The sequence below is a fragment of the Carettochelys insculpta genome, chromosome 2 (genome assembly GCF_033958435.1).
Source record: "Carettochelys insculpta isolate YL-2023 chromosome 2, ASM3395843v1, whole genome shotgun sequence".
Taxonomy (NCBI): Eukaryota; Metazoa; Chordata; order Testudines; family Carettochelyidae; genus Carettochelys; species Carettochelys insculpta.
In genome coordinates, this window is record NC_134138.1 from 155540689 (window position 1) to 155566804 (window position 26116).

Sequence of the window (26116 nt, forward strand, 5' to 3'; positions counted from 1 at the left end):
CTCCTTTTCATTGATAAAGGAGGATAACCTGATGAGGGAGCTAACCTGATTTCTTCTTCGAGTGGTCCCCGTGGGTGCTCCACAGTAGGTGTCGGGCTCGCCTCGGCGCCGGAGCTCGGAAAATCTTCATCAGTCTCTGTCGGGTCGCGCATGCGCCGATGCGCATCTGCTCTTTACATGCTTACGTTCACGTGCGCGATCCGGTCCCCGCCAGTTCCTTCTCAACCGCTAACGGCTGCAGACGGAATCCTCTCCGGCTCCAATGCCTGAGACAGATAAATCTTATTTTTTCTCATGTTAATAGTTTTTAACAGTTCATAGTTAGCAGTTCTATAGTTATTATAGTTAGTTACTCTGTTAAAAGTTGTTAAAAGCTAAAGACTATCTTAAAACCTCAGCGGCCGCCTCCGGGCGGGCCCGCTGCTTTTGTTTGTCAGCCTTCAAAGGCCAACGGTTATTAACATCACCTAAGAGACTGTTAAGTGTGCTATTAGCACCTAAGGACTCAGAGTTAAGTTTTAACAATGCCATTCCCCGGCTTTAAGAAGTGTGAATCTTGCCGGGAGGCCATGCCTGCTTCAGATGGCCATAGCAGATGTATACGGTGCCTCGAGGAGACGCACGTTCCCCAGAAGTGCTCCCATTGTTCCAAGTTGACTAATAGAGCTAGAAAAGATAGAGAAATGAGGCTGAAGATGCTGCTAGTTGACAAAGCACTTCAGCCTGCCTCATTGGAGGCAACGCATGCGGAGGGCTCTTCAGGATCGCACAAGAGGAAGGCTGCCTCTTTGACCTCCTCTGCGCAGAAGAAAAGAAGAGCCTCGCCTACTCGATCCCTGCCCCTTACTATTGGGAGCGGGACGAGTGTAAAAAAGGGCCCGCGCACGCTGGCTTCCTCCACTGGTAAAGCCGCGGCGCATGCAACCACTCAAGGCCCTGCAGTTACCAGGGAGATGGTACCAAGAGCTGTGCAGCCACTAGTCAGTCCGGCACCAGCTACTGCGGCACCGATTGAGACTTCCCCAGAGGCACCGGAGATGACGGCACCGAGGACATCGGCACCGAAGATGACGGCACCAAGGACATCGGCACCGGGATCGACGGCACCGAGGACGACGGCACCGGGATCAACAGCACCGGCAACAATGGCACCGGGAGCAGTGGAAATCAACATGACACCTGCTCCGGTACCAAGTTCACCGATAAGACCACCCGAGAGGGTAAAGGCTAAAACGAAGACCAGGCACCGCAGCCCCTCTCCTGAAGTAATTGCGCTGCCTCTGTCACCACGATCACCACCGGAGATTTGACAGGCAGCAACACCTTCAGCCTGCCACAGACGTCCTTCTCCTTTTCTTCGGAGTCCATCCTAGGGGTCTGCATGCTTTTCTCCATCATCTAGCAGAGATCCCTACGAGTCTTCTCACAGAGGCTCTCCTCGTACGTCGGTATCATCTCGGAGGTCTCGACATTCCAGGCACCATCCTTACATCCTTGGGTCATGGTCCAGGTCTCCATCGCCGGGCCCCTGTCCCTGTTGCTACGACCGCCATCATTATGCGGGGCGTCAGCATAGGCGGTCGACGTCTCACTATGGATCCCCGTCGACCACCCCTCAACACCACAGTGTTCTGCTTCCACCTGGGGGAACACCACGAGTTCCCCAATCAGAGGCTGGGTCTAAAGACATTGAACCCCACCTCGAAATTCCACAAAGGCAATCACATCATACAGCCAGGATCCAGAGGAATTGGAGGAGAGATACCATAGTGATGCCTCCTCATCCTCACCAGACGAGGCCGTGGTCCCTGGAGACATTTCTCCCCCAGATGACCTGAAACAGTTCCAGGAGCTGTTCAAACAAGTAGCTCGATCCCAAGATATTCAAGTGGTGGAGGTGCAGGAGAAACACCACAGACTCCTTAAAAACCTCAGGCCTCCATCTTCTTCTAAAATTGCTATTCCTCTGGACGATGCAATCATGGAGGCAGCCACTAATATATGGCAGACTCCAGCATCCGCTCCTCCTACCAACAAAAGAGCGGACAAAAAGTACTTTGTCCCTGCGAAAGGTATGGAATTTCTATTTAGTCATCCACAGCCAAACTCGCAAGTGGTTGAATCGTCCCAACACAGGTCCAAATCGTCCCAGTACAAATCTGGGGGATTGGACAAGGACATAAAGAAGCTGGATCTTCTGGGTAGAAAAGCCTACTCCTCCTCTACTCTGTTGCTCCGCATGGCCAACTATGCCGCTCCTTTGTCGAATCACAATTTCGACAACTATTCCAAGCTTACTGCCCTCATGGACTTCCTTCCGGAGGATAAAAGGCCAATTCTTAAGGCAATTGTGCAAGAGGGCTACGCGGCTTCTCGAGCGGGCGTGCAGATTGCACTGCATGTGACGGACACAGCGGCCCGCGCCGTGGCCACTGCAGTGGTAATGCGGAGAGAGTCATGGCTTCACACATCCGGCATTCCAAAGGAGTTACAGGTCAAAATTGCAGACCTCCCCTTCGACAAAATAAAATTGTTTGCTGAATCGACCGACTCAGTCCTACACTCGAGCAAAGATTCCAGAGTGACACTTCGGACTTTGGGGATATATACCCCACCGTTCAGAAGGAAGAAATTTTATCCTCAGCAACGCCGTTATGGTTACCAACAGCAACGTACCCCATTTCAACGGGGGTATGATCAGGGACGTCATCAACAAACACATTATAAGGGCCCTAGGCTCCGGCCTCAGCAGGGCAATGCCTCCGCAGGGCAAAGTGCAAGACAGCAAGTTTGACGGGTATGTCGAGGGCCGCGAAGCCAAGACCGTACCTCAGTGCTAATCTCAGTACATGTTCCATCACCGACTCAAGCCATTTTACCCACAATGGAAAAGCATCACGTCGGACAAGTGGGTATTGGAGATTGTAAACACGGGATACACGATCCCCTTCCAGTCTTTACCTCCACCAAATCCTCCCACCGCATCTCTTCTCAGAGACCCCTCTCACCTACCGGAATTAAGGCGGGAGGTGGACCACCTCCTATTCATAGGGGCGGTGGAGAGAGTACCGGAACAATTTCAAGGCAAAGGGTTCTACTCCAGGTATTTCCTGACAGAAAAGAAGACAGGAGGGTGGAGACCCATTTTGGATCTACGTGCACTGAACCAGTACCTACGCAAACAGCGCTTCAAAATGACTACAATGGCTTCAATAATCAGGGCACTTGACCATGGCGATTGGTTTGCAGCCCTCGACTTACAGGATGCGTATTTTCATATCGCAATTCATCCAGCCCACAGGCGTTTCCTCCGGTTCCTTGTGGGCACAGATCATTTCCAGTCCAGAGTCCTCCCGTTCGGACTCTCTTCAGCACCCAGAGTCTTCACCAAGACCTTAGTGGTGGTGTCAGCATACCTACACAGACAGGGAGTTTTCATTTTCCCGTACCTGGACGATTGACTGCTAAAGGGAACTTCCCGTGCGGAGGTATTACGGATGATACACATCACCACAAAAGCATTTACCTCACTGGGCCTCATCATCAATTTCTCAAAGTCAAAGACCGACCCCACGCAAAATATAGAGTTTATAGGGGCTCAGATAGACTCAGTCACGTCAAGGGTGTATTTACCCGAGGCTCGTTTTCGTGCCATCGAATCTCTCGTACAACTACTAACGTACAGCCCCACTGTTCCAGTTCTCACGTGCTTACAACTGTTGGGGCATATGGCAACCACCACGTTTGTGGTGCAAAACGCCAGGCTGCATATGCGAGGATTGCAGCATTGGTTGGCAACCGTGTACAAACCCTCAATCCACACCGTCCACAAGAGGGTGTCACTTACAACAGAGGCACGAAGCTCGCTAACATGGTGGGGAAACCCCAAGAATCTCCTAACAGGGGTGCCCTTCCGCCAACCGCAAATTACTGTGTTCATTACAACAGATGCCTCCCATATGGGATGGGGGCCTCACATGGACAACAAAACCGCTCAAGGATTATGTTGCCCCGCGGAGAAGACACTGCACATAAACATATTAGAGCTCAGGGCAGTGTTCAATGCGTGCAGGCATTTTCACAATTATCTGCGCGGAAAAATAGTCGGCGTGAATACCGACAACACCACCACCATGTTTTATATAAACCGACAGGGGGAAGCCAGGTCTCGTGCGCTTTGTGCGGAGGCGGTCCGACTCTGGAACTGGTGCATCGCCAACAATATAATCATAAAGGCTTCATACCTATCCGGGGTCCACAACGTCAAGGCAGACCAACTCAGCAGACACTTTGCACCCACTCACGAGTGGCAGATCTGTCCAGACCTCCTTCACCAAGTGTTCTGCAGATTGGGTTTTCCCCAAATCGACTTGTTCGCCACCCGAGAAAACAAGAAATGTCCCCAGTACTGCTCCAGAGCGGGCATGGGACAGGAGTCTTTGGGGGACGCCTTCATGATCCCATAGAAGGGCCCTCTACTTTATGCGTTCCCTCCTACGACACTTATACACAAGATCTTGGAGAAGGCCAGAAGGGAGAAAGCACGCATGATACTCGTAGTCCCAACCTGGGACCGGCAACAGTGGTTCCCATTGCTCTTGCGCATGGCTCAACATCGGCCATTTCCCCTACCAACAGTACCGGACATTCTCACTCAGGCTCGGGGGTCAATACTGCACCTGCACCCAAAGAGACTTCGGCTACAAGCATGGCTAATCCATGGCTAAGCGCCTTAGAGACTACATGCTCAGAGGGAGTACAACAAGTCCTTGAATGTAGTCGGAGAACTTCCACCAGAAAGACTTATCAGCACAAATGGTTGTGTTTTTCCAAATGGTGTTCCTCCAGGCAACTAATACCCCAGGACGCCACCATACCTACGATTCTGGATTATTTGCTACAACTCAAACAAAACGGACTTTCGCTATCCTCTATAAAGGTGCATCTGGTGGCTATATCAGGGATTTGGCATGAAGAGGATGGATCAACCACGTTTGCCCATCCTGTTGTCTCGCGTTTCCTAAAGGGGTTGGTGAATCTGTACCCCCCTCGGAAACCAATACCGCCGTCATGGAGTTTAGACCTAGTTCTACACACCCTCTCGGGACCGCCCTTTGAACCATTGGCTACGGTCCCCTTTCGACTACTTACTATTAAAACGACTTTCCTCCTGGCAATCACGTCAGCTTGCAGAGTGAGTGAGCTCGCGGCCATAATGTCCACACCACCTTGCACAATCTTCTCAAATGAAGTGGTGGTCTTATGATTACACCCAGCCTTCGTTCCGAAGGTCTCTTCAGACTTTCATATCAACGAGGCAACAGTGCTGCCCTCGTTCTATCCTAAGCCTTACAACTCAAATGAAGAGGCATGGTTGCACTTACTTGACGTAAGAAGGGCACTGGCCTTCTACATCGATAGAACTAAACCTTCCCGGAAAACGGACAGACTCCTGGTGTCCATTGCATCCAGGTCAAAAGGAGAAGCTCTATCTTCACAGAGGATTTCAAATCACATTGTGTCTTGCATAAGACTGTGTTACGAGATTTGCAAGACTCCTCTGCCAGTTCCGCCAAGAGCCCACTCTCCTAGGGCGATGGCGGCGTCAACGGCCTTCTTCAAAGGCATCGCGCTGAGAGATATCTGCAGGGCAGCGACATGGTCTTCCTATGACACCTTCGCCAAGCACTACGCCATGCACAAGATGCTTGATGAGGATACACGCCTGTCAACAGCAGTCCTTTCACGGGCAAGCTGCGCATAAATCGGGTACCCACCTCCTTTGTCGGGGCCGGGGGGGGGGTTACTGCTGGGTAGTCACCTACTGTGGAGCACCCACGGGGAGCATTCGAAGAAGAAAGAGAAGTTACTCACCTGTGTAGTAACGATGGTTCTTCGAGATGTGTCCCCGTGGGTGCTCCACTACCCACCCGTTCCTCCCCACTTCGGAGCTCTGTTTGTGTGTTTCTCAGGGGCATCCGGAGTGGTTGATCAGGAACTGGCAGGGACTGGATCGCGCACGTGACCGTAAGCGCGCGAAGAGCCGACGAGCATCGGTGAATGCGCGACCCGACAGACTGCAGAAGATTTTCCGAGCTGCGGCACTGGGGCGAGCCTGACACCTACTGTGGAGCACCCATGGGGACACATCTCAAAGAACCACCGTTACTACACAGGTGAGTAACTTCTCTTTCCTCTTTGTGGAAATCTTTTGCCCAGAGAGACAGATTTATTTGGGGATTTGATACCTTCTGGGGGGTTGATTTCCTGAGTGCTGTGCCCTAGAACTGCAGCCTTCCAGAGCAGAAGTAAATCAATGTCTGCATTGCTCTGTAGGGGTGGGGGAACCCCAACTCTGTGTCTTGGCTGGGGGAGACCAGAGAATCTGGCTCAGCAGGACAGGAGGGTGGGGAGCCACAGAGAGCAAGAAGGTGGGTGTCAGTGGCATGATCAGCACGCTGGGGAACATTCCCAAGGGGGTCTTCTCTGACAGAACCCTGTCACAAGTGGCAACACTGTTTTTCTTTTTCATTGGCTTTGTTTGTAGTTCCTTTTTTGAAAGGCAAATATTTACTGTGGCATGGTATAATGATACCATTTAACATGTATCCTTTCAAATAAAACTACTAAAAATTTAAAATATGTCACTAGCGAATACACAAGATGTCAATCTGACCACAGTGTAATGGTTAGGAAATTTACACCGACAATTCAGCTGCCATAATTAAGATAACATTTATTTTCTTCCGTGGATATTTCTGACATTATATCTTGTTTATGATTAATCTTTACTGGGACATATGCCATTTATTTCACTGTGTTAAACATTTTTGTTTTATCCATGACAGAGCACAGGATGTAATATTTAAGCTGACAATCCTAGTAAAATCTTCTAAGTATACAATTACCATAAGTCTCGGGCAAACCTTGATACTCTGTGGTATACAGGTTGTTGACTCTTGTGCCATTGTTATCAGATTGACTGTAGTTTTGTTGGTGGTGATACCATGTCAACAATCAACACACTGCAGTACTTCACCTATGGAGCTCAACCACAGTTCATGAAGACACCCCAAGAAGTTATTGTGTCTAAAAATATTTTAGACTAAATTTTGCATATGATGATTATTGGAAATTAAGTGAAGGCAACACAATTTTTTTTCTATTTTATGTTCAAAATTATTCAATGAAGTTAGATTTCTCAATATATTTAAAGGAGAAGGAATAGTAATCCAGATGCCATCAAAACCAATTTTAGCATATTGAATTATAACACTAAAATGGGGATTAAAGTCTCATTCTTCATTAAGGACTTTATGGTACTACCAACTACTAAATTCTCCAGTAGAATCTTGTAGCAAAAGTGAAGGAGAGAAACAAGAAAGTTTTTTTTTCCCCAAAATTAGCACTTTGAGATTGAATCCTAGTTCAAAAAAGAAACGCAATTATCTCTGGAACTGGGTATTGGCATTTGCTATGTTACTTAATGTAATTACAGTAGTGTTCATGTAGCTAAATATGTTCAGAGTCAAACTTCTTAAACACTGTGTGATGGCTTGGGTCATAGAGATTCCCTTGAGACTGTCGTTTGATGTGCTGATCACACCAATGAGCACACCTGCCTGCCCTCTACAGCGCTGCTCCACCCTGTCCTGCTGGGCCAGAAACATAGGTCTCCCCCAGCCAAAGCACAGAGTTGGGGTAACATCCCCCCTGCAAAGTGACACAGACACTGGTGAGGGCTCAGATACAGGGACTTGACAGTACCCAGAAGCACGGCCCACAAAAGGGACCAAAACCCCTAATGAATCTGTGTTAATGTATATAAAAGTTTAACCAGAGCAAGCTCATAGAATTCACTCTCTTTATCAATGAAACGATAAGTATACGTAGTTGTTGTGCTCCACTAAGTGGCAATTATTTACGTGAGTTTTAATAATAAACAAAGCTAATTTTAATAAGTATAAAAAGTAGGATTTAAGTGGTTGCAAGTGATGACTGAAACTCTAAAGTAAATTACCATGCTAAAAGGAGCAAAACACACCAGCTAAGCCTAATGTGCTAAGAGAATTTGTTATAAATCACAATTTCTCACCCTAGTCCTCACGTCAGGTAACATCTGACAAGCCAGAGCTGTTCTTTTTCTGACCTGGGTACAACTGCTTTCCTTCTCACCAACCCCTGTGAGAGCTCTTTATTTCCAGGTCTCTTTATGTCTCCCTTTGGGGCGGGGAACATTCTGTGAAGCCAGCTGAAGACAATCACTATTTGTTTCGGATTCCTTAAACAGAATTTCTCCAGCACAGGAAGTCTTTGTTTTACTCTCCCCATCCCAGAGGAAAAATACCAAATTCAAGATGGATTCCAACAACAGATGTCATAGTCACATGCCTTTGTAGGACCATACACATTTTGGGCTTACAGAAAAAAAACAAGACCATTCACAGAGCATTGCCTTGAACACTGGTCTGTTAAGTTCTTTAAGTACCATTGATAACTTTCATTAGAAGACCTAGATTAATAAACAGGTTTACACTTCATATTTCTAATTTCACATAGAAGAAAGATATGTGCACATAAAATAGAATGTACATATTCAGGGGCTCACAAGCTCTTGAATGATAGGCTACTTGTCCCGTTTTGCACAAAGCATATTCATATTTCAAATATAATTCCATAAAAACATGGGAGCTTAAACTTTACACTCAGTTATTCTAAATCAATGTCTATCCATTTAGTTTAGAAGGTTAATGGTTTTGCTCTCAAGAACTATTACACAAAAGAATTTCATTTGTAATCCCATTATCTAATATCTATAAAATTGGAATGCTTTATGTGTATTTCTCCTCAGACTATGTCTACACAAGCCCAGAAAATCAACTCACACAGGGTTGATCTTCTGGGTTACATTTTGCGTGTCTGGTAGGGACATGCAAAATCAACTTCTCGTGGGTTGCAGTCGACCCCTGTACTCCTTGTGAGACACAAGGAGTAATGGATGTCCCTTCTTCAGTAAGAATGGCCAAGTAAGCTGAGCACAGATACGTCAATTCTATCCATGCAATTGCCATAGCTAGAATTGTGTATCTGCGGTGGACTTACTTTGTTTAGTCTATACCTAGGCTTAGAGTGTTGGTGCCTAAGAGTTGGAATCCATTCCACTATACTGGGGTGGAGAACCCCCTGCTCACGTTCTGGATAGGACTGAGGCTAGTCTGTGTCCAGACCCCAGGCTTAGGGTTTCTCTTGCTGGCATCCAGCCCATGGCAGAGTGGAGGGAGGGGAGCCCTGAGCCTCACAGGCTGGATCAGGCAAGCCAGGGCTGGAGCTGGGGAAGGAATTGGCTCTGCCACTGCAGTTTAGTCTGTGCCTCTTCCTCTGCCACTGCTGTCACCACTCCTTCTCCCTCTTTTGCCAGTGGGTGCAGCCTGCAAATATGTGGTCTATATCTTCTAATTGACCACAATGGCAAAGTGAAGAGTCACAAGGACACTATATACTGTCATTTGCAGCACATCTGAGCCCTTTACATTGATGTGATTTTGCTTTACACACAGATTGCACGGAAGGTCAACACTGGGGGGCTGGGCTATTAGAAACAGTCAGAAGACAGGCACTGGCTCTTTCTGATGCTTATCCCTGCCACTTAGTATGCCTCCTGGAGGTTACATTGAATTTCTTTAGCAGAAATGTCTTCCAGGGATTCCTGGAGCTAAAAACTCTGATCAGTAAATTAAGCACATCTTTAAATGGAGTAGATGTGGCATGTTTTGCACATGAAGGAGCAAATTCCACAATGAAGGTTAATAAAAAACACTGTTCAGAGAAAAGTGTTCTATATGAAGAACATTTCCATCTCGTTTTACATCTGCTTTAATTTCCATATTGCCTAGACATGCCTCATAAAACTGAAATCCCGTCGTCATCATCATATTCCACACATGAAATAATTATCTTTATTTTTATTTCAGGAGCCTTTATGATCCCTTTTCTCATTTTGCTTGTCCTGGAAGGCATCCCACTGCTTCATCTTGAGTTTGCTATTGGTCAAAGACTGAGAAAAGGCAGCGTGGGAGTCTGGAGTTCTATCCATCCTACCCTGAAGGGAGTTGGTATGTCTCAGGAAGCTAACAGCTAAACAGAACAGCCTGTACAAAAGCGCACATAATTAATTTTGACCTTGAGGGGTTATGGTTTTTCACTGGAGCAGAGTGAATACCTAATGGGATGTACTATGTGTTCAGAAATTTACTTCTACATTGTTTACCTGAATGCAACCCAGGTTAATAGTGATCAAAAGCTGTTACCATCTGATAACTATTTGCTGTCCCATTTACAGGAACAGAAGGCACACTTGAAAACTCACTCTGGTTTTAGAGAGATTACCGGAGATAGGAAATGTTTCTGAAAAAGGGGAATATGGCTTGAACTGTTTCTCTCGAGAATTGGAATTAATTTTTTTAAGTGTGCCAACAACCTGTGTTGTAGTTATTTTGAGGCTAGATAGAAGAGCTCAGTCTCCATGGTTGTCAGTTGTAAGTAGTGATAGGTATGCAGCATTGTGTACGTTATTAAGCATACATTTTTTCATTTCTCATATTACTTGTAAAAGGTCTCCCTGGGAACCTGCACTTCACCTTCTTCATAACCCCTAGGAAATAAATGTTTTTTTGCTATGTGCCTGGGTAGGGTTGGCGGATGGGGAATCACCAAATGTGGGTTATATAGGACCAAGAAGAACTGAGGAGAGGTTAATTGTAGTGTTCCAGGATCATTCACAATGTCCTGCTGCAAGCCTTTTCTCTTTAAACACAAGGGCTGTGTCTATACTAGCAAGTTCTTTCAGAAAATTCAGCCCTTTTTCAAAAGAATACGCAGAGCATCTACATACAAAATGCTCTCTTTTGATCCAAAATTGAAAGAACCTGGCTCTTCTTCTGGAAGCCCTCTTCTTCTCCCGGATCAGAAAGACTGCCTCGTTTTGAAAGCTTGTTTAGAAAAAAGAAGCACGTGTAGATGCTCCATGGGACCTTTTTTCGATAGATCAGTCTTCATGGTGCTGGATTTTTTGATCCCTGGCCTGTTCTTTTGAAAAAGCGGGGGGCTGTGTGGATATTCTCTATCGAAAGAGCAGATTGATCTTTCTATCCGCTTTTTTTGTGTGCTGATATGCTCTTTCAAAAGAAGTTTTTTCAGAAGAAATCTTTCAAAAGAACTTCTTCAGAAAGATCACTGTATTGTTGACATAGCCAAGAAGAAAAGATCACTATTGACCTCAGCTGTGCCAGTGTGCCATGGTGAGGCAAGTGGTCTCAGGCATGTCTCAGCCCACTGAGGTGTTTATAGGTCATGGTAACAACTTAGACTCTTTCAGAAACCAATAGGCAGCCAGTGCAGATCCTGGAGTACTGTGGTGTTTTGTTTCCAATAATATGCCATGTTTAATAAATGGCAGCACTTTGCCCCCGCTTCAACCTCTAAACAGTTTTAAGATGTAACCCAGGGGTCACCAACCCCCATCACAGGTGCTAAGAGTGACACATGAGCCAAATTTCATTGACACGCAAGGCAGGAGCTCAGCCCCACCAGTGCTCCTTCATGCAGCTGGGAGCTTGCTCAAAGCCATGCCGCCTGTAGATTAACAAAAGACCAGCTAATGCTACCAACCACAACCTAAACAGTAAAGCTCTACATCTTAATTTATTTATTAATGAAGCTACTGTAAGTTGGACTATTAGTGATTTTAAAAAGTTTCACTGGCACCCATACTGTACGCAGATGTCAAAAGGTGAAATTTTGGCACCTACACCACAGAAAGGTTGCTGACCCCTGTGGAACTCACTACAATGCTCTTAATCCTGAGGTGACTGAGAACCTTTTGGCCACATGCCAATTGTATGTGCACTTACTGGCTGTTTTTACACAGGCCACTTTCTTCGAAAGTGGCATGGTAATATACAGCCTGAAATATGCTAATGAGGCATGGGTGCATGCTACCCAGTCCTCAGGTCTGGGAGTACAAGAGTAAGTGGGTTCTTTCACATTTGCTTCTTAGCTGAGCCAGTGTAGGGCTCTCATAATTTGCTACCTACCAGAAAGGACAGTACTCCTAGGATGGTGCAGGTTATACACCACCTCTTGCTCAGGACTATGGATAAACCAGTCTTGCTCAAAACCTGCCATCAACAAAATAATGGCTAATAAATGCAAATCTTCTACAGCAATCTGAAGATTTGGGGGTATATGTTACTTTTTATGCGTGCATCAGTATGGTCATTTGTCCCGAGTAGAGCATGTTTACTGTGAGATGCAATTCACAGGTAAATCACATTGTATAGATGGCAACTTTTTACATAATGAATAACTTTGTATGATATTCCCAGCTTCACGGCTAGGTAATAAATACAGAGAAGCCTTTTTTTTTCTGTCGCTGACTGGTTTGTTAGAGTTACATGTTCAGCCCAGAAACTATCAGAAATGCTGATGAGCCACATTGGTGAGGGGAAGCTTACACTACAGATTTTATCCATGCTGTACCTATTCCCCAATTTAGTTCTCAGAGCTGTCAGGATGGGACACATCAAAGTCTTTAAAGTCAGTTCAATATCATATCTTCAATTTTTGTAAACACTTGTTTCTCCCTGCTGTCAGTCCAGCCAAGTGGAATGCAAAAGTGTCCTTCTCAACTATCACAGAGATACATTTCCGCTAATGGGAGTTGCATGCATAGCAAGAGAAGAATATATTATAAAGCTGCATATGTTCAGGATGTATTAAATGCTGGATCTTGACATTCTAATCAATATTAATAAAAATAGTTTAAGTTTAGTTACTTAAAATGTTTGTTTTATATAAAATATATTGCATTCAAATCCTATTAAAAGCCATGGTTTTAGTTTAAAAATTGTATAATTTCCTTAGTGCCAAATTGATCTCTCGGTTTAGTTTGAACTCAGTGAGCCCGCCTGTGGAGTAGGGTATTAGGCATCATGAGTAGGATTATCAGAATCTGGTCCTATGTTTTCAACATACAGGGTTAGATTTTTGTCTTCAAGAAAAATCTTTAGGCCTGAGCCAATGGCAGTGCATAAAATGCCTGACTCTAGCAGTTGCTTCAGGAAGTACTGTGACTCAGAGACAGAATCACAGGGCTGGAAGGGACCTCAGGAGGTCATCTAGTCCAGCCCCCTGCTTCAAGCAGGATCAGCCCCCACTAAGTCATCCCAGCCAGGACCTTGTCCAGCCAGGACTTAAAAACCTCAAGGGATGGAGAAGCCACCACCTCTTTAGGCAACGCATTCCAATGCTTCACCACCCGCCTGGTGAAGTAGTTTTTCCTAATACCTAACCTACACCTCTCCCTCTTCAACTTCAGACCATTACTCCTTGTTCTGCCATCTGACACCACCGAGAACAGTTTCTCACCCTCCTTTTTAGAGCTCCCCTTCAGGAAGCTGACAGCTGCTATTAAATCACCCCTCAGTCTTCTCCTCTGTAAATTAAACAAGCCCAAATCCCTCAGCCTATCATCAACCCTACCCAGTCCAGACCCTTAATCATTTTTGTTGCCCTTCGCTGAACCTGCTCCAGCAAATCCACATCCTTTTTATACTGGGGGGCCCAAAACTGGACACAATATTCCAGATGTGGCCTCACCAGTGCCAAAAAAAGAGGAATAACTCCTTCTCTAGACCTGCTCGAAATGCTCCTCCTAATGCACCCTAGTATGCCATTAGCCTTTTTGGCTACAAGGGCACACTGTTTACTCATATCCAGCCTTTCATCCACCATAACCCCTAGGTCCCTTTCCATTGTACTGCTGCTGAGCCAGTTGGTCCCCTGTCTGTAACAATGCTTGGGATTCTTCCGCCCCAGGTGCAGGACTCTACACTTCTCCTTATTGAACTGCATCAGATTTCTTTTGGCCCAGTCCTCCAATTTATCCAGGTCCCTCTGGATTCTCTCTCTACCCTCCAAGGAATCTACCTCTCCCCCTAGTTTTGTGTCATCCACAAACTTGCTGAGGGTGCAATCCAGTCCCTCATCCAGGTCATTAATAAAGATGTTGAATAACACCGGCCCCAGAACTGAGCCTTGTGGCACTCCGCTTGAAACTGACTGCCATCCAGATATTGAGCCATTGACCACTACCCATTGGGCCTAACCATCACACCAGCTTTCTGTCCATCTTAGAGTCCAAGGATCCAATCCATATTTCCTTAACTTATGGACAAGAATGTTGTGGGAGACCGTATCAAAAGCCTTGCTGAAGTCAAGGTATGTCACATACCTTTGAATCACATTTTCTCTCCTGGTGTCTCCTTGCTGCCTGGGGATATGAAAATTATTGCTGGCCTGCATACCATTGTTACATTTCATTCCCACCCTGCATTGGCTCAGATACTCTTACCAGCTAGGCGAGGCTCTGACCACTCCCTGTCCATTTCCCACCCTATCATTGCCCATCTACTGTAAGGCAGAGAATAAAGAAAGCAATAGTTTTGTTTACTACTATTCACCCTGTACCCAAGGCCTGGATGGCCCAAGTGAGAGTGTGAGCTGGGGGTTACTCCCTTGAATAGGTACATAGTCTGAATCATGATCTACTCTTTAACTATCTTTGGATGATAAAGAGGGTTAAACAAGCATTTGGTGAAAAAGCATGTTTAGAATGCTACCATTTTCTAGTGCAGGGGTCAGCATCCCATGGCATGGCTTCCAAGAGTGGCACACAAGCCGATTTTCATCAGTACACAAGGCAGAAGCTCAGTGCCACCCCTTTTTCCCCATGCAGCCAGGATCTTGCTCAAAGCCATGCCGCCCGTGAATTAACAAAAGACCAGCTAATGGTATTAATCACTGCCTAAATGGTAAAGCTCTGCATCTTAATTAATTAATGAAGCTGTTATAAGTAGGACTATTAGTGACTTTAAAAAGTATCACCAGCACTGTACATAGAGGTAAAAAGGTCAAATTTCAGCAATTTGCCTCAGAAAGGTTTCTGACCCCTGTTTTAGTGTTTGTTGTGGCCTGCAGCATTGGTAGCTTTCATGCCAAGAGCCTGCCTTAGGCTGATTTTTTTTTCCCCCAAAGTTTCAGCTTAAATGTTTAGCTCTCTCCCAGGATGAATGCAGGAGAAAAGGTGTAATTTTGATCTCAGAAATCACAATGAAATGATTTAAAGAAGCCTTGTGTTCCCATGATTTTCCCTGCAATTTCTCCCTTTGGCTGCCCAAGGTCAAAGTAGTATCATCCACCTCAGCTGAAATAGGTAGACTGTGTGTTCAGTGCTCTCCCTACTAATGCCACCACGAAGGAGGAGACACATGCTATTGGACTCAGATTCAGAGGGGAGTGAGGAACAGAGGAGAAAATAGGGACATAAGCAAATCGGCTAGGATGGGAAAGGTGTAACAGCAGGGAGAGGAGGGAAGGCACTTGTGGACAGAAGATTTATAACCATTAGAACACATTCTCCTCCAGAACATGGAATTGAACCCAGGATTACCTAAGTCTCAATATTGCTCCGCTGTCTAGCTAATACTTGCAACCCTAAATGAGTACCTCACCCCGCCACTCTACTAGCTGCACTGCATAGAGAATAAACAGCCTGTTCTTGCTAAAAGTTCTCCTTTCGGATGAGTGTCAGAAGACTGTGCTTTTCACCTGTGTCCCAAACCAGCTGATTACCCGTGTGGGGTCAATATAATTTTTTAAAAAATGGAATTTGATTTTTGTTATAACATTACATTAAGAAAAACCTAGGTTTGTTAAGAGATTGTTAAGGTTACAAAGCCAAGTACTCAAAAAGTTACAGAATGGGAAAGTGACAGTTGACTTGTAGCCCTAATGTTGTTTATATGGGGAGGTTATAAACTTTGTGTTTAGAATTCAAGAATAGTTGTGCTCATCTGTAGCCATTCAAACTATTAACTTACATTGTCAAGGTACACATTTTCACAGCATTCATATAGTTGACTGAGAGGGTCCAGTGGATTAGTTTTATAACTTCTTATGTTTTTGTTGATATATTTTAACATTGCTTTTAAAACAAATGAAAACTGCATATGATAATCTTTTTTTCCTTCTTCTTCAGGTATAGCAGCACTGCTTGTATCATTCCTGGTTGGTTTATACTATAACACTATCATTGCCTGGGTGATGTGGTATTTCTTCAACTCTTTCCAGGAGCCATTGCCATGGAGTGAATGCCCTCTCAATGCCAACAGAACTGGTACAATTTATGAAATAATATTTTCGTTTGTAAAACACTTTTTGTCATTAATAATTAATGCAATCAGAATTTTTCTGTACAAAAATAACATACCCTGCCAAATTTATCAGGGTTATATGCAGTGTAGTTGCAGCCATGTCAATCCCAGGACTGAGAGACAATGTAGGTGAGGTAATATCTTCTATTGGACAATTTCTGCTGATGAGAGGGATAAGCTTTGTGGGTCTAATGCTTGTTTCTCTTACCAACAGAAGTTGATCCAGTAATTGTCTCACACAATTTGTCTAACTTTATCAGAGAGCACGTTGATATTTTAATGCTTCAGTTTTGCAGAAAAGTATTGAGTACACACTTTGACATCATAACTGAAATCTGTGTTCTGGAGGAATTACAGCTTTAGATGAAATACCTGACATGTTGTAATCTCTTCAGAGTTGGAGCAAGTAGGAGAGACCTGATGTATGTTTCCCATTGTGGCAGGGTAATTCTCACTCCTGGGCCCCAGTCTCTTGTTCTGCTCACAGTCCTGCAGGTAATCTGCGTACTGTAGTATGGGCCCCATGTGCCCTAGCCATGGTTTGGACTTTCGTCCCTTGGATAAAAGGGGCTGGCGTAGGGACCCCCTGGTCTGCCTGGGTTGGGTAAGTATTCCTCCCCAGTCACTGGCTAACCCTAGTAGTCACCTGGAGAAAGGGGAGCCCAAACATGCCCTGTGGGAACTCTTTTCCTACCCTGCTGTCTCTGGCAAATGTTAGAATCTCATTCTTGTTCAGCTTCCACACTCTTCCCCCTTATCCCAGCAGGGAAGGCTATTTAAACGTTCCATGACAGCCTCACGTGAGCTCAGCTGGCCTTAGTTGATTTATAGCAGCCCCTTCTTGTCTGCTTTCATGGGTCAGCTGCTCCTCACTGCCCTGAAGTAACTCTCTGCTAATTAGCCATGCCATGTCTGCTTGTTTAGCGTTGCCTCTCTCCCCTTCTTAGCTAGCCCTCTGGTTTGACCCTGTCATACCATGTATTCAGTGTTTGCAAAAGTACAAATTCCAGGGCAAACATTAGCATTCAGGAGCCTGTGTGGCTTAGGAAAATAGAAGATTACTGGCACTATAATAAAATTTGGTAGGTTAGAAAAGATACAGTTCAATAATGCTTTTGTGCATTTCATAGGACTAGGACTGGAAGGGACCTCGAGAGGCCATCGAGTCCAGCCCGTGCCCTCGTGGCAGGACCAAGTACTGTCTAAGCCATCCCTGATAGACATCTATCTAACCTGTTCTTAAATATCTCCAGCGATGGAGATTATGGTATTCGTATCATATTATCATGGTATACATTATACATGTTATATATTACCATGGTATACATGAAGCTTTGGATAAAACGAGGGTAAAACATGGTATACATAGATCAACTGGACCCATTTCCCTGCACATTAGCACAACCAAAGTTTAAATTGTATGGACCTCATTCAGTATGAACAAACTCAGAAATGTATGAAAATTAAATCTTATCTTTGCAACTTCTGATTTCCATCACAAGTGAAAGCAATCCAGTTTTCCCTTACAACTTTTAACACTGTGTCTGAGATTTTCAAAGCTGCCTAGTGGCTTTCTAGTGGGAAATGACCATCTAAAATCTTTAGGCAGCTTTGAGCATTCTGCTCTGTGTCAGAGAATAGAACAGATTGGAATTATTTATCTAAGATATTAGAGGAGTCTGTAATATTTGTGTGACATATGAATACATCTCAGTGAGATGAAACACGTTAGATACACTTTTCATCTGCACTATTCAAGAAAAAAGTAACCATTCATGGCAAAACGTATGTGGCAAAAATATAAAAGAGCTACATATTCTGGTAATCCAGGCCACAAAGATACTTGGGTTAGAAATTATGAAAGGTCCAGTTCTGGGTGTTGGTTCATGACAATCTGGTCTGAGTTCAACAATAAATGCTTAAATATTGCTGACTACCCAGAAAAACTAATGGCTGATGAACGCTGACCATGTATGTATGAAGTAGTATAAGTTGAACCTCTCTCATCTGGCACCTTCGGGACCTGACTGATGCCAAACAAGAAAAATTGCCAGATCACGAGAGGGCAACATCGTCTAGCACATTACCAACACTTCCATGGCTTACTGGGCTCTTAGAGTATATGTAGGTGTAAACTGCAGCTAAATAACAATACAGAACGCTGAAAGCCAGAACTGGTGGCTACAAACGAACTTTTTGGGACCCAGGAAACTTGGCCACCCCCCTGATAAGTGGTCTCCTGGCCACCTAAAATCATGCTGGATTATGGATGTTGCCCGATGCGAGAGTGGTGGACTAGAGAGTTTCAACCTGCACAGAGATGGAAGTGCCCCCCAGCACAGTCCAGCATGGTGATGCAGGTGAACCACCTGTCTTAGTTTCTCCTCATCCAGGCATAGATAAGACCAAGCAGGTACTATTAATGAGAATATAAACTCTTGCTTCAAGGACATTCCAAAAGGGAATTCTCAGACAAGATCTCTTGCAAGATAAAAACAGTGGAAGATCCAAAGATCTTTGTTAAAAATGAGTTTGAAGAATGATATCCCTGAAGAACACCCATGTATACATACTGTAGAAACTGAGTTTATAACTTCCCTCCACTTTTCCTCTTGAGACAAGCCACCATATAACCCCCTCATAACCAATCAATAGAAAGTGAGAAGGGGAACATATATGCAAACATCTTTCTTCGCACATATGGTGGGTTTAATAAAACTACAAAGTCTTCAGGAGAATTGTTATTAGACTGGTCATCTGAAAGAGTCTACCAGTTTTCCATGAAACCAGGTTCTAAGAGGTTCTGAAACTTACCAACCAACTTTCAGTGTGTATTAAAGTTGTGTAATTTCGTGTGGAATTAGATGATAGGGGTATCATTATTTTACCTATCTAATAAATTTACTGAATTACCATCATTTTATGGTTGCAGGTTATGTAGAAGAGTGTGCCAAGAGTTCTCCAGTAGATTATTTCTGGTACAGAGAAACTTTAAATATTTCCACTTCCATTGATGATTCAGGCAGCATCCAGTGGTGGCTTTTACTGTGTTTAACTTGTGCCTGGGGAGTCCTATATGCGTGCACAATCAGAGGCATTGAAACAACAGGAAAGGTATTATGTTTTATTTTGTATGTGCGTGAGATGGATAGATTCACTTATGATTTCCTATGTACATGAGAACATGTGAAACTAGTCATATTATAAAAGCTACATATTTCATCAGCAAAAGTAATCCTATTGTCACTGGAAGTTGTAAAAACACCTACCATAGCTCAACAATACTTTTGAACAGGGAAGCAGGATGAATAACGATTCAGTTTATGTATGGATTCAGTAGTATCCAGCTTCCTGATTTCAGCATGCCCATGTCTCATTCCATACCTTATTAACCTTTAAGATACTCTTTAATGAAGGATCTTTTTTGGTATGACCGCTCACGAATCATACCTTTGTGTGGGTGTTTGCTTCAGATTGGGGCAGAGTGGGGCAGGGGGCTGTCTGTGGGCAAGGACTGCTCTGTCTCCCAAGGTTGTGAGAGTGAGGGATTGTTTTCCAGGATAGCTTGTTTATGATGTGGTGGAGGATTTTAGCTGTGGGCTGTAGGTGATAACCAGCATTGGTCTATTATTTTCTTTTTTGGGCTTGTCCTGAAATAGGTGACTCTGATGAAGTGGATTTTACCCATGAAAGCTTATGCCCTAATACAGGGGTCTCCAACCTCCAGCTCTGGAGCCACATGTGGCTCTTTAAGTCCTTTGTGGCTCCAAACACTGTAACTGCAAATTAAAAAAAACAACTCATGATTATTTTAAATAAATGGTGAACATCTGAAAGCCCAACAACTCATTTCTAAATAACAAACAATATGTGATCTCTGAATTTTGGATAACTCCCCTTTTAATATGTGCAGTGCATGGTGGGATATGATACTGTACCTGTGTTTTGATCATTTCGCTAATAGTCTTCATTTTGAAAAGGAAAAGGAAGCTTGCGGCATTCCTGCTGTGAAGGGAAACACACAATTTAAGACAGAAAACTGAAATTAAATGTGCTCATCCGTCAATACTTGCTATCTAAATTCTGAATTCAAGGTTTTCAAAAATAAATAACTAAAGTTAGGGTCCTAAGTGCATATTTAAGCATTTCAATAAGTATTTCGGTTTTGTAAAAATGTTGCGCATTCAGCAGGTCCCAGATTTTTATAATAGCTCCTGATTATCAACAGTAATAATCAGACATCAGGTTGTAGACTTCTTTTCATAGTTACCAGTTATGACAGAATGACTTGATTTGAATGCTGAAGAGTACTCAAAATGTACAGGTATGCACTGCATTTCTCAAACATAAAAATTCCAACAGTGCGTTAACTGTGACCAATTGAACACTTTTTAGTATTTTTATCTGTTTTGCATTTCATTGTTTTCGTGTCTTTTCTTTCTTTCTCTGCTATTTTTCATGAAACAATTTTTATCTCATCCCTTTAAATATTTGTGTGTTCCTTCTCCAGGCAGTGTATGTAACTTCAACTCTTCCTTACCTTGTGCTTACCATTTTCCTGATCCGCGGCCTGACATTGAAGGGGTCAGTCAGTGGCATTGCATTTCTCTTCACTCCAAAAGTAAGTGATTGGATTATTTTACTTGTGAATGAGACCACTAAGTATGTATCTGTATCATGAATGATAAGTAAGAAATAACATGCACACCCCAGCCCCCATGGGTATGTATTGTGACTATCCTTCAGGCATCCTAAAACCCATTGCCTGAAGACTTTAGTTGGATGGTAGAGCTCTTCCATGTGTAAGAGCAACACAGTAGGAATTTTTTTAAAATTGTATGTGAGCCATTTGGGTCTTCTGTTGTAGTGGTGATGATTGTCTCCAAACTTAAATGCTTTATATCATGCTGATTATGCTTTCAGTCATGAAAGAATATATGCTCCCCTAAGATTATGGTGATGAACTCCTCAATGGGCCAGAGGGATCCTTCCAGAACAATGTAAACTGTTTTCTCATATTCTGCTTCTAGAATGCTTCCATACCCTACCAATAGAAAGGACTAGGCCTGAGTGTCAAACATAAGTGGAATTAGGACCATAATCCCATCCTGTTTGGGAATTTTTTCTCCAGATGTATTAAAATGGTTTATTTTCAGAGCAGTTCCTCCCTAAAATGAGTGTTGAACTGCCGTGGGAGCCCCAGGTTACGAATTATTTTTTGATACAACAGTATTAAGTGGTACAACTTAAACATTTTTTGGAGGAAAGAAGTAAGAAGCCTATTGTCATCTGCAGGGAGACAATTATTCACATACTCTTGTATTTGTGTGTATTTAGAAACTACTTATGTTTAATTTTAACTCATTAGAAACACAAAGAAAATAAGTTTATAAAAGCACTCATTTAGTTTGCTGTGTGACAATTAAAAAAAGTTACATCATCTCCAATGATCTTGTTCCAGTTTCTAGTATGATTTTCCTATGTTCAACATATGCTGTACTATATTACACAACATAAGATGTTATATTATTCATTCATGAAGTCTTTTGTCTCATACCTCAGGTTAATGAGTTGGCTAATCCAGTCACATGGCTGGATGCGGGAGCTCAAGTGTTCTATTCTTTCTCCCTTGCCTTTGGAGGCCTCATTTCTTTCTCTAGCTACAATTCCATTCAGTAAGTAACAAGCACAAGAATACAATTTAAACTCAGTATCCCATTATTAGATATAAGATGCTGTAGTTAGATTCTGCCCTTTTTTTTGCCATTTTTCTGCATAATTATTTAGGACTGGATGGTTATCAGCTCCAAAAGTGCAGAAAACTCAGACCCAGCGGATCATCTTTGGAGGGATAAGAGTGCAACTTCAACCTCCTTTTTCATGCATCCTTTGGAAGCCCTTGTTCTTATAATCTAGCAGAGGACACCAAAGCACTAAAATGCTACTACTAATGAATCCAGCATAAACCTGTGTAATATGAAACACTATATGCTGAATGTCTCCTCTTCCTTTCCCTCCCTCATCCTTCCAAGTAAAACCGTAAAGCAGGGGAGGAAATGGCAAAATAGGACACTGTAGCAGAGGTTCTGAAGTCATCATGCCATGGTGCCCAGAAGGAGTCCAGAGTCACAAGGCTCCTGCAGAGAGAGCCAGAGCTTTTGAATGCCTCAACTACTCTATAAATTAAAGGAGCAGAATACAAGTGCGATTTGCAGCTGGGTAATCCCTGCTCCCTAAATAGGACAATTCCAAAGAAATTCCAGCTTTGGGGAGTTTGTGGCATTTCACATGCCATACCTGAGTCTCCATCACACATAGTAGACAATGTAGCACGTTGATTTTTTAGATCTCAGATAAGACATTTCATCTTTCACTTTATTCAAGCAAGACTCCCTTTCACTTCACTGGGCTTTTTGCCAGAATAGGCAAACTAAGTATTGCTGGATTTGGTCCCAAATGTAGTTACTTCCTAGTGTATATGTACCCATAGTGTGTGATGCATCTTGCTTTATTTGAGCACACTATTCTTAATGAAAGCACAGAACTTCTAATTGTGTCATGATTGTTGAGAGTACCTCAAATCCAAGGTGAAGATTTCAAATACAAGTGAAATGGGCACATCCCTCAAAAATGTAAGTGTACTCTGTGCCAGAGATTCACATGCACAAACAGCTTGCATTTGGAGCCCTCTGGGCTTCTCGCTGTAGGGCCCCCATGATTTTGTGGGATAGATTTAAGTCAAGGATTTTTTTTTAAAGTTTATAGACTTTTTATTGCATAGATAACCTGAAAACAAATATAAGCTACACAACAGTTCATGGTTTGTAAGAGGTAAAATGTAAACCGATCAGTAGGGATAACTCTGTCACAGTGACTAGGAAAAGTCACATTATTCATATCCTTCCCCCTTCCCCATAACAAAACCATCTTGCAAGCATAGGAAAAAGAGTGAGATTCTACATTCATACATAGTCATAGTACAAGAGCTGGGGTCATGCCATAAAATCAATAGGCAGGAGGTTTAAAATAAATAAAAAGAAGCATTTCTTCACATGATGCAGTCAACCTGTGGAATTCTTAGCAAGAGGATGTTGTGAAAGCCAAGATTGTAACAGAGTTTTTTAAAAAAAAACAAAAAACTAGATACATCCATGGAGGTTTGGTCCATCAATCACTTTTAGCCAGGATGGGCAGAAGCAGGGAAGAGGTGACAGGATAGATCACTTAGGCTGCGTCTACACTACAGAAATAACTTAGAAGTTTATTACTTTGAAGTACAACTTCGAAGTAAGCAACTTTGAAGCTGAGCATCTACACACACCCTGCTTTGAAGTTAAGATTAGAAGTAGGACACTACTCCATTCCCAGGAATGGAGTAAGGACTTTGAAGTTGGGATCTCTTTGACGTTAACTTCGAAGTAAAGGAAAAAGTGTGCAGACTTTCTGCTGGCTACTTCAAAGTAGTGCCTAACTTCAAAGTTAATTTCAAAGTTAGTTCCTGGTGTGGACACACCCTTAATGATTACCAGTTCTGGTCATTCCCTCTGGGATGCCTGCTTTCAGAAGACAGGATACAGAGCTAGATGGACCTTTGGTCTGAGTACTTTGGCTGTTCTTAGTCTAATCCATTCTCTGACTTATTAATAATGTAGCTTAATTATAACTTTATTTCTTCAGATATAATCTTTGGATAAGATTGAATAATTTTAACTGTATTGAAATATTGACCTGGCTGTGTTATTCCTGCCAGTTAATTAAAGACAAAAATTACTGTGCAATGTTAAAGTCCTTAAGGATGCAGTTTTAAATTAAGTGTAACTCATACGAGTAAACAGATTTGTATCAACAGTTACTATATACGTATAAATTACTGACTTGATATTCTGATAAACTCAATAACCAATTTTTAATATTATATATATATACACACCAGGGGAAGCTCACTAATGTTTCTGTCTTTTGCTCTACAGCAACAACTGTGAAAAAGATGCTGTGATTATTTCTGTGATCAATGGTTTCACATCCATTTATGCAGCTACTGTCATATACTCCATCATTGGGTTCAGAGCAACAGAGAGATATGATGACTGTTTCAGCAGGTAAATTGTAATAAAAAGTAACTACACAGACTTTTGTTAGCCTGGGTGGAAACAGTCTGACTTTCCATAGCAGTAGCTTAGTTAGAATTATTCTTTTAGTCATGTGACTAGCACTTGCTTGCACAGTGAGCCCTATTGACCAGTTACAGGATCAGGCCAACTAGAACGTCCAAAAAAAAATATTACCATGCCAAGATCAATAATTGTTGAACACGTGACTTTCAGAGATATGGGTTTTTTCATTTTAAATGAAGAGTAAATAGACCCAAATGATGGTACAAGCCATGAATGATAGTCGTTTGAGCTGTCCTCCTGTTCCAGCTGCAGCACCCTTGCCTTTGACAGTTCTGAACTGTGGTGTTTTAGGGAGTTAACGATCAACCAGTCAGTGAAATTCCACTTTTTGACATATTTTCAATAGATCTCCTTAAGAAATACTTATTAAGGAGACAATTTCCATTGGAACAAAAGTAGATCACATAGGAAAAATATTCACATCACCCATGAAAACTGAAATATCTATAGTTTTACATGAAATGGGGCACTTTACCACTAGCATAATCAGACCTAAACCACTGAATTCGGCAGAACTGTGTGTGCTTTCCTAAAGCTGGTCAAATATTTCAGTGCAAATATTTTGGCTTTTTTTTTTGGCCAAAAGATTAAATTTCTAAAAACCAAAAATAAGCTACCCAAACACAAAGATATTTTTATTTTTATTTTTATTTAGATAGCCACAAGAGTTATAGTTTGATTGCCTCATGTCCCTATTCTCCTGTAAATTCTGGGCTCCTCAGCTGGACTTTTATCTCCCTTGATGCACCAAAGCTGGAGCCTCCCCTGAGGCAACCATTTACCCTCACTAAAAGGTGAGACTATAATGAATCACAGGAGATATAATCCATCCAGAGAACCTGGGCTACAGAATTGTAGAATGTCTGTTTTTGATTTTTTGAAAGAAGATTTCATTTATTCCATGGAAGAGTTAGACAGAAATTATATTTTTTGAAAAGTCCATATCCAACTATCTCTGATGCTCACACCAACGAATAATATGTCCTCACTATTTTGCTGAACCATCTCTGCTGATACCTATTTATGAATGTAATTTCTTTCATTGTAAAAGTTAACAATTTTGAATATATTTATATTTACCTATTACCAATAAATATTGTAATAAGAGTAATTAAATTCTTATTTGATCCAAATTTCTACATTATAAATGGAGAGTAGCTGGTGAACTCTATCATACACTTCTACATGACGCAAGCAGGAACAGGTAAGTAATTTTGTTTGATTTAAGCAGGATTGAAACAATTTTTCTTTATCATAATTTAGGGCCAGATTTTCAGCCCAAGGCCTCCAGATGTGTGTACAAAAACTTGAATACCTGTGCGTGTCCTTTCAGGTGTAACCAACTGTGTGTGCACTTTGGGGCATGTCCTCAGCCAAAGAGTCAGACTGAGAAATTGACCTGGGCAATCATGTGATGTGTGCTAAAAAATGTGAGAATCATCTCCCCTCCTCAGACATGTAGACTTGCTGTGCAGCCGCTTCACATAAGGTATTTTGTGGCCAAAATAGATCTTAAGACACCTTCAGTGCAAAATAGAGAAGCACAAGATCTACGCAGCTTTGGATCTCTGGCCTTCTTCTGGACCTCTGCCAGACACCTACGTCTTTCCCCAGTTTGTCCCTGAAAGATGCTGTGCAGAGAATTCTTAAGAAGCCGGATTCCATGGATCT

General features: G+C 42.9%; 1 protein-coding gene across 4 annotated transcripts in view; it reads left to right on the top strand.

Annotated features, from left to right (window-relative positions):
* Positions 1-26116, top strand: part of SLC6A19 (solute carrier family 6 member 19) — a 98448-nt gene that overhangs the window by 45174 nt on the left and 27158 nt on the right. For 3 of the 4 annotated variants that reach the window (XM_074985976.1, XM_074985978.1, XM_074985975.1), the window contains 6 exons: positions 9972-10112; positions 16097-16234; positions 19204-19385; positions 20782-20892; positions 21834-21946; positions 24242-24370. In XM_074985976.1, coding sequence (XP_074842077.1) covers positions 9980-10112; positions 16097-16234; positions 19204-19385; positions 20782-20892; positions 21834-21946; positions 24242-24370 — 806 coding nt within the window. In that variant the 5' untranslated portion in view covers positions 9972-9979. The remainder of the gene's footprint in view (positions 1-9971; positions 10113-16096; positions 16235-19203; positions 19386-20781; positions 20893-21833; positions 21947-24241; positions 24371-26116) is intronic. The other variant, XM_074985979.1, reaches the window with a different exon arrangement.